General features: G+C 34.9%; 1 protein-coding gene across 2 annotated transcripts in view; it reads left to right on the top strand.

Moving 5' to 3' along the window:
* Positions 1–13,991, top strand: part of MXI1 (MAX interactor 1, dimerization protein) — an 81,488-nt gene that overhangs the window by 41,193 nt on the left and 26,304 nt on the right. For both annotated transcript variants that reach the window (XM_072805360.1, XM_072805361.1), the window contains exon 3: positions 1,155–1,184. In XM_072805360.1, the coding sequence (XP_072661461.1) occupies positions 1,155–1,184 (30 nt within the window). The remainder of the gene's footprint in view (positions 1–1,154; positions 1,185–13,991) is intronic.

Here is a 13,991-nt window from a genome sequence, read left to right as displayed (position 1 = left end):
GAGGCACGTATTGTCACTTTTCCTTTTTCATAGATGAGGAAACAGCACAGAGAAATGAAGGCACTTTTGAACTAGGCAATACACTATTTGAACCTAGCAGTCTAGCCTTAAGAGCCTGTGTGTCCTTAACTTCTCTCCACCAAGGTAGTTGAGAATTGGGGTTTTGGGAGCTCTTGGGTGGCTCAGTCTGTTAAGCATCTGCCTTTGGCTAGGGTCATGATCCTGGGATCCTGGGATGCAGTGCCACACCAGGGTCCTGGGATTGAGCCCCACGTCAGGCTCCCTGCTCAGCGGGGAGTCTGCTTCTCCCTCTACCCTTGCTCATGCTCTTTCTCTCTGTCTCTCAAATGAATAAATAAAATCCTAAAAAAAAAAAAAAAACCCAAGAGTTGTTTGGGGGATAAAATGAAATAATATATGTTAACTGTTTAGCATACTGTTTAGCAGACTTTATGTTCAGTAGATGATAAGTATTCTTTTTTTTTTTTTTTTTTTGATGATAAGTATTCTTATAACAAATACTGATGAACAAAACAGAAAAAAGTCACAAAAAGAAAATATGTTAGCATTTTTAGGTATATCTTCCCAGTCTTTTAAACAGTCTTTCTTGATTTTATTAATATATCTCCTTATATTATTTTCTTCTTTGTATAATTTTTTTGTTTGTTTATATTTTACACAAAGAGCAAGAAGGCTTGAATTTGTATCACTTAGCAGTAAAGCAAGCCTGTTTCAGCTTGTGTGCTAGCCAAAACTTTTTTTTTCTCCTTATGCTTAGGAGTTACTAAGTGGAGAGAGAAGAGGACATAGGAAGTACGTTTTTCTTTTTAAACAAAAATGAGATGATGTTTGAATTAAAAATCTACAGATCAATAAAATGTAGGATACTAGAAGTAGGCAAGAGAATATGTGCTCATATTAATTTTGTTAAAAAAACAGTGAAACACCAGTGTCAGAATAATTAGTTAACTGGATATACCATATCTGAATGAATGGTTCTAATGAATGTGGACTATTTCTTCTTGATGAGTGAGATTATAGAAGTCTGATTATATATTGCACTGTTAAAGAAATTCACTGGGTGTGATATAACTAATCTCCCTTTCCATAGCCTTAGCAGCAAATGTCTAATGGTCTTTTTTGTTTTTCTTTAGGTCTACACACAATGAGCTGGAAAAGAATCGGTGAGTCAGTGATGAATGCAGCTTTGCAAACTTAATGTTTTTCCTGTGAAAATAATGTAATAGTACAAAGGTAGTTATAATTTTATTTTTTAAATGTATAGGATAATTCTGATATATATTCAATCCAAAAAATGACTTTTTCAATATAAGTTTATACTGTCTAAACTGGAGGACATCAATAAATTTTTAAGCTCATTTGATTTTTGAGTTTGTGGTATAGTTGCCTTTCTTTATGTTTCTGAAAACAGGTTGTGATAGCCTCATAACTTACATATGCTCAAGCTATAGGTAGACAGAGTAAGCGTTTCTATAGTGTAGCTAATATTAACACAAATTGTAGGTCATTGAATTTCTCTCTTTGCAGTTTGTTCATTCATTTGTTCATTTATTCATGCACTCAACAAATCTTTATCAAGCGTGAAGTGTGTGCCAGGCAGGCATATGCTTTAGATAGGAAATGCAAGAATGTGTGAGATAGTTTTTGCCCTTAAGGAACTTAGTTTCCTGGGGGAGACAGACAGGTAATTAAAATACTGTGTAGTGCGGTAAATATGGTAACAGAGAAGCAGAAGGTGCTGAAAGATCACTTTGGAGAGTCATCTGATTTTCTTTTGAGGGAGTCTTGGAAGGCTCTCCAGAAGACAGTGAATAAGTGAGTACTGTGTATTAAGGAAACTGCAAAAGTTTCAATATGAGTGCTGTACAAAAGATTGCAGCACAAGGCAAGCCAGGCCAGATATTGACAACTATGCTTAAGAGTTTGGGCTTCTAAGAGCAATAGGAAGCAATGGAATGGTTTTAAGATGGGTTGTCATGTGATCAGATTTGTGCTTTGGAAAATCACTCTGGCCATAGTGTGAAGAATTAGTTGATTGGGAGAAGGAAGCTCTTTTGGAAGCTATTGGAAGCTTCCAACATAAGGGATGATGGTAGCCATTGCAGATAGAAGTATACAGAATAAAGAAACTATTAGGGAGTAGAATCAGTAGGAATTGGTAGTTAGTTGACTGTGGAAGGTTAAGTTTTAGATAGTATTACCATTTACCAAGAAAAGGAATGCAGGAAGAGGACAAGTTTGGGAGACAAGATGAGGATTTATATGAGTAAAATATTCTCTTTTTGATAAAGAGATTAGATTAATAAACAACAAACTGGAATAATCTGCATCATTTTTTACAAGATTTCTATGACCTTCAACTTTTTGTCTTACCTTTTTTTGTGTGTGTGTCCTACCTTTTTTTAAATAGAAGGGTCTTTACAAATTGACTAAACCTAAACTACCTCATTGTAGATGAATTTAAATGTCAAATCCTCTTGAACAGGCTTAGCATAGTCCTCCAGGCTGACTTGGTGGCTTTTACCACCTTGTTTGCACAATCTTCTGTTCATATCTCTTATTATAAAACTTAGGTAGTATAATTGTCTGTTCATATGTCTCTTTCTGCTGAATGACTATGACTGCCTCAAAGGCAGGGATTCTGTTTTGTTCAGTTTTGTAACCTTAGTACCTAGCATTTGATGCATTTGTAGTAGATGATGGCTTTAATATTGAGTGAAGCCAATATTAAAACTGTAGCAAAGTTCAGTGGTCTAGTGAAAAACTGCTTTGTGGCAAAGCAGTTTGGCAAATCTTTCATTTTAAAGACTCTCCTTGAACTTCTGGTATATTAAAGGAAGTATCTGGCTAGTTTAAAAATGGCAAAAACACCAAGAAATGACAGCTCTGAGAATTCTAAAATTAAAACCTTATATTGTGCTTTAAATTAGACCATAGAGGGATCCCTGGGTGGCACAGCGGTTTGGCGCCTGCCTTTGGCCCAGGGCGCGATCCTGGGGACCTGGGATCGAATCCCACATCAGGCTCCCGGTGCATGGAGCCTGCTTCTCCCTCTGCCTGTGTCTCTGCCTCTCTCTCTCTCTCTCTCTCTGTGACTATCATAAATAAATAAAAATTAAAAAAAATAAAAATAAAAAAAAATAAATTAGACCATAGAGTGTATTTGGGGTCCCACATTTTAAATACTGATAAACATGTGGCTTTCATAATTCTTTCACTCACCTGAATGTAGTCTTTGGGAGTCTTTGTGAGACCCTAATTGGAAACCTACCAGAAGCCTTTAACACTGAAGAAACTATTTTTTAAAAAAATATTTATTTATTAATGAGGGACAAAGAGAGAGAGAGAGAGAGTCAGAGACACAACACAGGCAGAGGGAGAAGCAGGCTCATGCAGGGAACCCAACGCGGGACCCCGTCCCAGGTCTCCAGGATCACACCCTGGGCTGAAGGCAGCACTAAACTGCTGAGCCACCTGGGCTGCCCTGAAGAAATTCTTCAGTAAACTATTGGGGTTGGAGCTTTTTAAATCTTTGAGTAAATGTTGTTTAATGCATTCCGCGAATCAATTCTGACTTGTTGATAACTTTATCACTCATATTATTACTTTGATATGTCTTGAAGTTGTTTAATGTAGTATCTGTCTGTGGGACTGTTATAGCATGTGTGGCTTTTGATTGCCTGGACATTATGTGAACTCCAGTGTCTCCAGTGAAGATGTTTTGTTCCCATTTTATTTACTTAGGTCTAAGGCTCTGGCTGATTTCCTACCCTACTCCTCTTGACATGATTCCCTCATCTTCTGTCTTCTTCCTTCCTCTTTTTCCTTCTCCCTTCCTCTCTTCCTTGAGGCTTGACTGAAAGGTAATATAAAATTAACCTTTCTAAGATGCATTTGTTTTTAAAAGGGGTAGTTATCAATATAAATAAATCTCAGATTTAGAGGAATGTGTCAGAGGATGAATGCCAAAGAAAGAGTCCAATTTAATAACCTGCAGTCCACTTCTGAAAAGTTAGAGGCTTGTGATCTAGCAAAAAACCGAAAATAATGGTAAACACAACATGAGTTAAAGGGAAGGAGGTATTTTAGCCAAATTGCAAGAAGGCAGCACAGGAGTATTTTTAAAATTTAAATCTATATTGTTATAACATTTTTAAGCGACACCTGTCCTATTTAATGGTTCTTCCCTCCCCACCTGCCCAAGGCACCATTTTTATTTGCTATATTAAAGAAAAAAACTTAACCTAGCTTTGCCATCCTTTAAAATAAATAGAATTTTGGCTTTGCCTTTCATTTGCTTTTGAGTGTGAATTTACATGAGGAAAGTAATTCACTGTCAAAAGGGTAACTTAATTTTGTCTTTATTCTTAGAAGATATTCCTGAAGTAATTCATATTCTTGAGATCTTGCCACTTTACATATGATACATTTATGTCAGGAGTTGTTTTTTTTTTTAACTTGGTTTAAAATCTTGCATATAAAACTGTTCTGAGTTAGTGTATTTTACTGGGGCAAAGCAATGAGAATTAATGTAGATGATTTTAAATTGTTAGTGAATAACAGAAATTCCAGATTAAGGCTATCTTAAAGCCTGACGATTGTTGAAGCTCTTGATCTGGCCTCGAGGAGACAGTAGCCAGCAAATGTTGAGGTTTATATTACCAGATGTCAGAGGAAGGCCTAATGGTGGAAATATGGAGTCTAGCAGGCCCAATGTAGTTTGTTCTGGCTTACAGTTACTTCACTATGCAGATAGAGCATTAGGGAGCTTGGGGTATTTTCAGGACTAATAAAGGAACTCCAGTTTTCTTAGATAAGTCCTGGGGGCTTATTTTTGCCTAAAACGTTGATGGTTACACTGAGCCTAGTCTGGATGGTTCAGAGCATTTGTTACTTGTATATTCACCTTGTCCCCCTAGACCCATCATAGCTTGTAACTGGCTCTGGAGGTGGAAGTAAAATGGGAGCAGAGTACCTTTAGATGTTCTGCATTCCTTAGGAATCTATATGTATCATCTCATGGTAAAATTAATGAGTCTTTGAGATTTAAGAATTAAAAATTTCATGTTATCCACTGGCTTATCAGTTGTATCCTTACCAGAGAAAAAAACCATGCAGTGTAGATTTTGGATCACTTCATTGCTTTTTCATTTTCTTAAGTGAAATTACTGATGATGTTTTTGAAAGAGTCAACAACTTTAACAGGACTTTAATGATCAAGAACCTTAGTGCTGACGGCAGGAGAGGCCATTCAACCCTAATAGCTGTCATTCCTTTGAAACAAAAGGCTTACCCTTATTGCAATTTTGGCAAAGCCAGAAGGGCCAAATGAGGATACTGGCAGAGAAGAAGTGCTTAAGTATTTGGGATAAAAGAGAAGCAGTTCCAATGAATGGTAATAGGTGTCCTCCATATAGATACTTTCTCATATTTCTGAGGGAAAGATAAAAATGACCTTTATGTAGTACTTACTATATTCCCCCACTATGCAAGACTATTATGTAATCCTATAAGGTAGGAAGGCAAAACTGTAGGCCAGTGTGTTATTGAAAACTAGCCATTTTGACCATCATAACAACTTGAAACAAGATAATGAGAACACAAAAATAGTCCTAACCATGATTCTATCTGGTCATAAATATGATAGCTGTATTTAATATCAGTCTTTCTCTTCAGTAATGATTAATAAATATTGTGTTTGGTATTGTGGTAAATAAAATGATGTATAAGATACTGACTTTATCCTATCCTTAAAGTTAAGGTCGTTATAGTTTGGTAATTAATGGGTTTCATCTTTTAGTACCAGGATCTAGTTTAGTTATCAGTGAATGTCTAGAAAGATGTACTAAAAGTGTTTTTTTCCTCTTGAAAGTTGAAACCTACTAATAGTGTATGCAGTCATTTTAGTGAGTCATTTTAAAAAAGAAAAGACTAGAAAATATGAAAGTACATTGCTTGAAGTAAAGTTAAATGTAGAATTATGAAACTTGTATATACTGGGTTATGATATAAAATACTGTGGTCATAATCAAAAAGCCACTGCTCTGAATAGTGAAGGAGAATGAATGTATGCTGAGACATGAATAAGAGATAGAATTTGAATCTACGGAAAAAATAAGGGAAGAGGTCAGTGTAATTAGAGCCATAGAGGGTGACATCATAAGCTGTGTTCAGGAAAGAGTGAGTAGACCATATTGAGTGGAAGAGCAGAGTCTATCAAATAACAGTGGGAAATGAGGCCAGAAAGATGTTTGGAATTAAATTGTGCAATTTTTTTTTAAAGATTTTATTTTTTAAATATTTATTTATTTATTTATTTATTTATTTATTTATTTTTAATTTTTTTTTTAATTTTTATTTACTTATGATAGAGAGAGAGAGAGAGGCAGAGACACAGGCAGAGGGAGAAGCAGGCTCCATGCACCGGGAGCCCGACGTGGGATTCGATCCCGGGTCTTCAGGATCACGCCCTGGGCCAAAGGCAGGCGCCAAACCGCTGCGCCACCCAGGGATCCCAAATTGTGCAATGTTATTAAATGTTACGGCATTTGGATTTTCTTTTGTTGGTAGTAGAAATCATCAAAGCATTTATTAAAAAAAAAAAGTATGGTCTAGGTGAGACTGATGTAGATGCTTTTGAAGTAGCTCATGTAGTAGTAGAATATAAAATCAGCACTCACATGATGGACTTGGGAACAGAAAGGAAGAGAGAAGACTAAGAAACACCATAAAAAATAATATTATTTTCAGTTAACTGCTACCATTTAGTTTTCCTCCCATTTCATTCTTCACACAGCAGCAGCAAGAGTGATCCTCTTAAAGGACATACCGGATCATGTCATTTCTACTTATAGTCCCCCACAGCTTCCCAGTTAGGTAAAATCTACGGCCTACAAATCTGCCACTTGTCTCCTATGATCCAGCTGACTGACACTGCTTGCTTGCTTTTCCTCAGACACACCATGTTAATTTGCATCTTAAGGCTTTTGCACTTCTTCCTTCTGCTTGGAAAACTCTTGCTCTGCTAGCTCGCATCATTAGTTGTCCGGTCATCTACCTAGAGAACACTAATTGCTCCCCATTCACTCTCTATCCCATTGCCTTTTCTGTCACCTTAACACTTATCTCTGTCTGAATTATTTATGTTTGAGTTATTGGACTTCTTTCATAGAATATAAGTTTCAGGAAGGCAGGGATTTTATTTACCCGTCACACATAGCAGTCATTCAGTAAATATTTATTGAGTGAAAAAAATGATTATATGTGCTATTGAGTATATCCATAAACAATGATGTATGTACTTGAATTATAATAGCTTAAGAGAAAAATGACAATTATAGAAAATACTTGAGAGTTCAACAGACATGTTGTTATAAAATAATTTCATAGGATGTATATGGAAAACTTAATGAATTCTTAAAATATAAATGCATTATATGAAAAAACTTGATAATTGAAAACATCTTAAAAGGTTTTTATTGTGAGGCACTTTGTTTTGATTATAAGAAGAGAATCAATAACTAATTGATTCTTTGAGTTCATTAGGATATTATATAGTACATTAAGACAAAGACAGGTAGTTTTTTTAAAGAGGGATAGTTTACCTGATAGAGTTCATGTTCCACTTCTAGGATCTTTATGTCTTTCTCATTCTATGACTTGAAAATGGGAAGCATTTTTACAAGGTTAAGATTTATATATACTTGGAGACTGAAATATAAATAATTTCAAATTTTTGTGTTAGAATTTTTGATGTATTAGTTGTTTATTCCAATGGCTTGCACATGATAAAGAATACAATATATTTTTTCTAGACTATCTACATATCTTTTTTTTTTTTTTAATTTTTATTTATTTATGATAGTCACAGAGAGAGAGAGAGAGAGGCAGAGACATAGGCAGAGGGAGAAGCAGGCTCCATGCACTGGGAGCCTGATGTGGGATTCGATCCCAGGTCTCCAGGATCGCGCCCTGGGCCAAAGGCAGGCGCCAAACCGCTGCGCCACCCAGGGATCCCCTATCTACATATCTAATCCCCATTTGACATGGACATCTTGACAGAGTGATTGTTTTGATCTACCTTATTCTAGAACAAAACAATACTAAATCTTGGCAGTGGTTTCTTAGTATATTACCTGATTATTTAGGATTCCTTGGAAGGAAGAGCATATAATATAACTGGTTTTAGCTGCATATTTTGGGTGCTTGTATGACATTTGTTTAAAAAGAACATGTACTTTTATATATAGTGTGTACATTTTAGAAAAAATGTGTATCTGTTAGGGAAAAAATTATAAGATTGGTTTGGCAGAACTTTCACTGAAACTTTTAAGTCAACTAATAGTACCTAAAGAATATTTGCTGGGGCAACCCTGGTGGCTCAGCGGTTTAGCGCCGCCTACAGCCCAGTTCGTGATCCTGGAGTCCCGGGATCGAGTCCCACATCAGGCTCCCTGCATGGAGCCTGCTTCTCCCTCTGCCTGTGTCTCTGCCTCTCTCTCTCTCTTCTCTGTGTATTCTCATGAATGAATGAATGAATGAATGAATGAATAAATAAATAAATAAATAAATAAATAAATAAATAAATAAAAAAAATCAATCTTAAAAAAAAAGAATATTTGCTTGCATTAAAGACAAGTTACAAGGTTAGGGAAACTAAATTTTTATTGTAGGTTTAAAATACATGACTGCATCTGGATCAGGAGTCCACATTTGGGATTGGGTTCAGTAATTTTGGGATGTTTAGTCAAAAACTCTTCTTAGCCTTGGTTTATTACTTACATATAAATCTCAGTATGAAAAGACCTTATAGTAAATGTCAATATGAAAATGCCTTATAGTAACTTCCTTAGCTTGGTAAAGGGCATTTATGAAAAACCCACAATTAACATTGTACATAATGGTGACAGACTAAATGCCCTCCCCTAAAATCAGGAATAAGACAAGGATGTCTGCCTTTATGGCTTCTACTCAACATTGTTCTGGAGGTTCTAGCCAGGACAGTTAGGCAAGACAAAGAAATAAAAGACATCAAGATTGGAAAGCAAGTAATAAAACCATTTTATACATCATAGTCATATGTATTGAAAATTTTTAGGAATCCACATATACAAAAAAAACACTATTAGAGCTCATAACTAAATGTAGCAAAGTTGTAGGGTTCAGGATTGACACAAAAAACAATTGTGTTTCTGTATACCAATTTGAAAATGAATTTATGAAAACAATTCTGTTTTTTTAAAGATTTTATTTATTTATTCATGAGAGACACGGAGAGAGAGGCAGAGACACAGGCAGAGGGAGAAGCAGGCTCCATGCAGGGAGCCGGATGTGGGACTCGATCCTGGGGCTCCAGGATCATGCCCTGGGCCGAAAGCAGACGCTAGACGGCTGAGCCACCCAGGGATTCCCCAACAATTCCATTTATAATGACATCCAAAAGAGTAAAACACCTAGGAGTAAATTTAACCAAGGAGGCAAAAAATTTATATACTGAAAACTACTACTTAATATTGTTAAAGTGGCAGTTGACCTATCTATATCGACCTGTAGATTCAGTGCAAGCCCTGTCAAAATCCCAGCTTCCTTTTTTAACTGGAATTGACAACTGATTTTAAAGTTCACATGGAAGTGCAAGGTACGCAGAATAATCAGAACAATCTTGAAAAGAACAAAATTGGAGGACTCCTATTTCTTAATTTCAAAACTTAGCACCACGCTTCATAATCAAGATAGTGAAGTATTGGCCAAAGAATAGACTTATAGATCACTAGAATGAAGTCCAGAGGTAATCAGTCACATTTGTGGTGTACCAAAGACAATTTTTTTTTTTTGACAAGGATGCCAAGACAGTTTGGTGTCTTTTCAGCAAATGGTAGCTGATATAACTGGATATCTACATGTAAAATAATGAAGTTGGATATATACCTCACATCATATGTAAAATTTAACTTTAATGAATCGTAGACCTGAAATTTTTTAATAAAGATTTTATTTATTCATTCATGAGAGACACACAAAGAGAGGCAGAGACACAGGTAGAGAGAAGAAGCAGGCTCTGTGCAGGGAACCCAGCGTGGGACTCGATCCGGGGTCTCCAGGATCACGCCCTGGGCTGAAGGCGGCGCTAAACTGCTGAGCCACCCGGCCTGCCCCATAGACCTGAATTTAAGAGCTAAAACTATAGAGGTCTTAGAAAATGAGAGTAAAATCTTTGTGACTCTGTGCTAGGTAATGGTTTCTTACATGACACCAAAGGTACAAGCGACAAAAAAAATTAGATATGTTGAACTTTATCAAAATTAAAAACATATGTGCTTCAAAGGATACCATCAAGAAAGTGAAGACAAATCACAGAATGAGAAAATATTTGTAACGCATATATCCAGTAAGAGACCTGTATCCAGAATATAGAAAGTACTCTTACAACTAAACAATAAAAAGACAACTCAATATAAAAACAGGCAAAATATTTGAGTACCTATTTCTCCAAAGACGTGAAAAGATGTTCAACATTAGTGGTCATTAGGGAAATGAAAATCCAGACTAAGTGGTACCACTTCGCATTCACTAATGGCTAACTTAAAAAAGCTCACCAACTTTGTGGTGGTCCATTCATCATATCAGTAACCATTGATTAGTAGAAAGGTCTGAAAAAGTTGACTGACCTCATAGTTTGGCACTTAAAAGTAGTGATGTCATTATCATCTGATGGCACTACACAAATGACTCAACAGTTTATAATTACTTAAGACCTATAATTAACCATAGATAAGTTCCCAATATATTATATGGTGCTACTACTTAATATGGTCTGAGCTTGATAATAAGTCAGGTTTGAGCTCTGTCACATATAAGAAGGGTATATTAAAAGGTCTTTAAGAACCTCTAATTAATAATGAAATCCAACAAAATTAAGACCATATATTGAAATTATATGAGTTTCATTTGAGGTGTAATAAAATATAACCTGACTGTATTTGGGGGACCTTAAACAACAAATTTTAAAAGTGTAGTTGTGTAGGGAAGGAGAAATCGCACTGTCCAGAGACCAGGAAATAGCTACTGATCTAGTTTTCTGATTAGGCAAATAAAATGATGGCTACTTTCCTTTTTAGTCTAAAGATGGAAAACAGACACCCTTATTTTTAATTTATGTAAAAGTCCTGAAGAAGATAATTTTATTCTTTATACTTTTTTAGATAGTAGGAGTCCAGTTACAGTACAGAGTTTTGTTTTGTTTTGGAGTGTAGAAATTTCTTTTATAGTTCTGAGCTATTGAGACTAACTATAGAGCACTAGAAAAGTAGCTATGCATTGGAAAGTAAGAGCTACTTACTTAATAGAGTTTTTCTGTTTATGAAGCTATAGAACCAGATAAATGTAGATGCTAACTTTTTCAAACTGTATGCAGAGTACTACCATATTTGTCGTGGAGACATATAATAGATGCATTTATTATTGAATGCAAGAAAATGAATATTTTAATTATATTTTTATAGGGATAGGAATGCTGAAAACTACAGACAAACTAAAAATAGCTGTCAGAGTACAGAGATGGGCACCTGTTAGAATTAAATGTTACATGAGATAGAGATGAAGTAATTGGTGGGTTTTGGAGATAAAATTTATGGTTAATAAAGGAAGTGTAGCCAAGATAAAATTACACATCTAAAATGCAGCCTATGCAATGAAGTCATTGCATTATTATCTAGATAGATTCACATTTTCTGTATTGACCTTTGTCAGAAATAGCTCATTAAGGTTAAGCTTTCTACTCCCTGACCTAGGCTACAAGGTGATAGAGGCTGATTCAGGCAAGGATTACATGCTAGAAACCAAGTGTTTTCAGAACTTAAGCTGTGCAGTTCCTAACGTTGATATCACTTAAATTAATAACATAGGAAGAGATGAGATCATTAGGTCTTAAAAATAACCCGGAAATACTATAATTTGAAACTCTGAAATTTAATGTCTAGAAATAAATAATTGTTAGACTTTCAGTAATTGACATGGTGAATATTATTTACCGTAGTGAAGGTATAGTACATTTTTATTCAAGTGATTGCAGATTATCTCTGTTTAACTGTTATCTTGTTTAAGAAAACACTTCCTCTCAAACTATGAATTTGTAATTTTGAAAAAGGGATAGTTTAATTAATAGACTTTCTTGATACATTTTAGATGATATAGTATACAAAAATTTATTTTATATGCACCTTGAGGAATATGTTTGGTCCACAAAAACTGGCTATGCCTTTTATACTGATGCTCATTATAATTATATAATTATAATATTATACTGCTGTATAGCAGTGGAAGTCTACTCTACTTTAAGGCAGTATGCTCTTTTGCTAAATTCCTTTGCTACATGTAATCAGTACAGTATAAATACTCTGATAAATATTGGTTTAATAATAATAACTGTAATTCAAGTACTTTTTCTTAAGGCAGCATCTTCTTCTTTTAAAGAAATTTCCATTTTGATGAAAATTTTGGTAATTAAAGCATGCCAAGACGTACATCAGTAAGAAAGCTGTTTATTACATGAGAGAGTTCTTTAGTATTTTGCATTTTTTATCTTCTAAAAATTCAGGTTCATTTGACATATTTTAGGTGTTGCAGAGAAGAGAGTAATTATTTTGTACTTATATTTTTCTGTATATTCTAGTGAATAATGCCAATTGCAAGTCCCATGGATGTTACTAGTGGAAAAACCACAGGTCTAAAGAAGAATTCAGTAATGAGAATAGAATTTTCTAATATGGTTACTTGTTAACCAGTTCTTGAAGGACAGATTTGCTTAGAAAATAATTAACAGCCCTGGGATAATCACATGACATGTTGCTTATACTCATATCTTCTAACTCAAGAAAAGTTGAAACTTAATGAACTCATAAGTACATGACTTCCTTGTTTTTTTGTTATTCAGGGAAGGCTATTAGATATTAGAGAAAGGTGGATTTTAATACCAAACATAGCTTAAGAGCTAAGTTGTTGAAAAGGATACCTGGAATCTAACACAGATAACTTCTTTGTGGATTTGTAATCGATGTGAAAATTGTACTAGAGGCAGAAGATAATAATTTTCCTTTCATCTGTACTACTGGTGGACTGTAGATATTATATAAATTATTTGATTTCTTTGGGTCTTGCTTTCCTTGGCAGTAAAAGGGAGAGACTTGGGTGATTTCCGAATTCCCTTCTTATATGAAAACTTATAGAATTCTCTTAGTTTTAAGCTCAGCAATCATAGGCATATTAGAAACTTTATTATTCTGTTGTCTGCAAAGCATTTTCCTGATATAAATATATATATATGTAAGTATGCATGCAAACCCTCCCCCAACACACACACACAATGAAAGAACAGCTGGAAAAATGAGCTTAGAACCTCATCTCATTCAAACTTTGAGATTTTGTAAAATATCTAAAGATTATTATAATATATGGTGCCATACCTACAATGATAAAAGCCTATTTTTAAGCACTTATTATTAATGATAAACAGCAAACAGTAATATAAAACTAGAATTTACTCTGGGAAGCAGATGTATCTGTGTGTATATAAATAATATAAATACATTCTTCAAAACTGTATGTACACACGCGCACGTGGACACACACAGATATGAGCCCTGAAAATTTTTTTAACGATTTTATTTATTTATTTATTTATTTATTTATTTATTTATTTACTTACTTACTTACTTACTTATTTATTTATTTGATAGAAAGAGAAAACACAGGCGCGAGTGCATGCACACAAATGGGCAGTGTCAGGGAGAGGGAGAAGCAGACTCTTCACTAAGCAGAGAGCCCAATATGGGGCTCCATTCCAGGATCCCGGGATTATGACTTGAGCCAAGGCAGATGCTTAACCAACTGAGCTACCCAGGCACCCCTGAATTCTGATATTTAATACTACTGAATATTTAGGACCTTGTTCCTGTTGGAAAAATACTTACCAC

The sequence above is a fragment of the Canis lupus genome, chromosome 29 (genome assembly GCF_048164855.1).
Source record: "Canis lupus baileyi chromosome 29, mCanLup2.hap1, whole genome shotgun sequence".
In the NCBI taxonomy this organism is placed as follows: Eukaryota; Metazoa; Chordata; class Mammalia; order Carnivora; family Canidae; genus Canis; species Canis lupus.
This window is presented reverse-complemented; position numbering and strand designations above follow the sequence as displayed.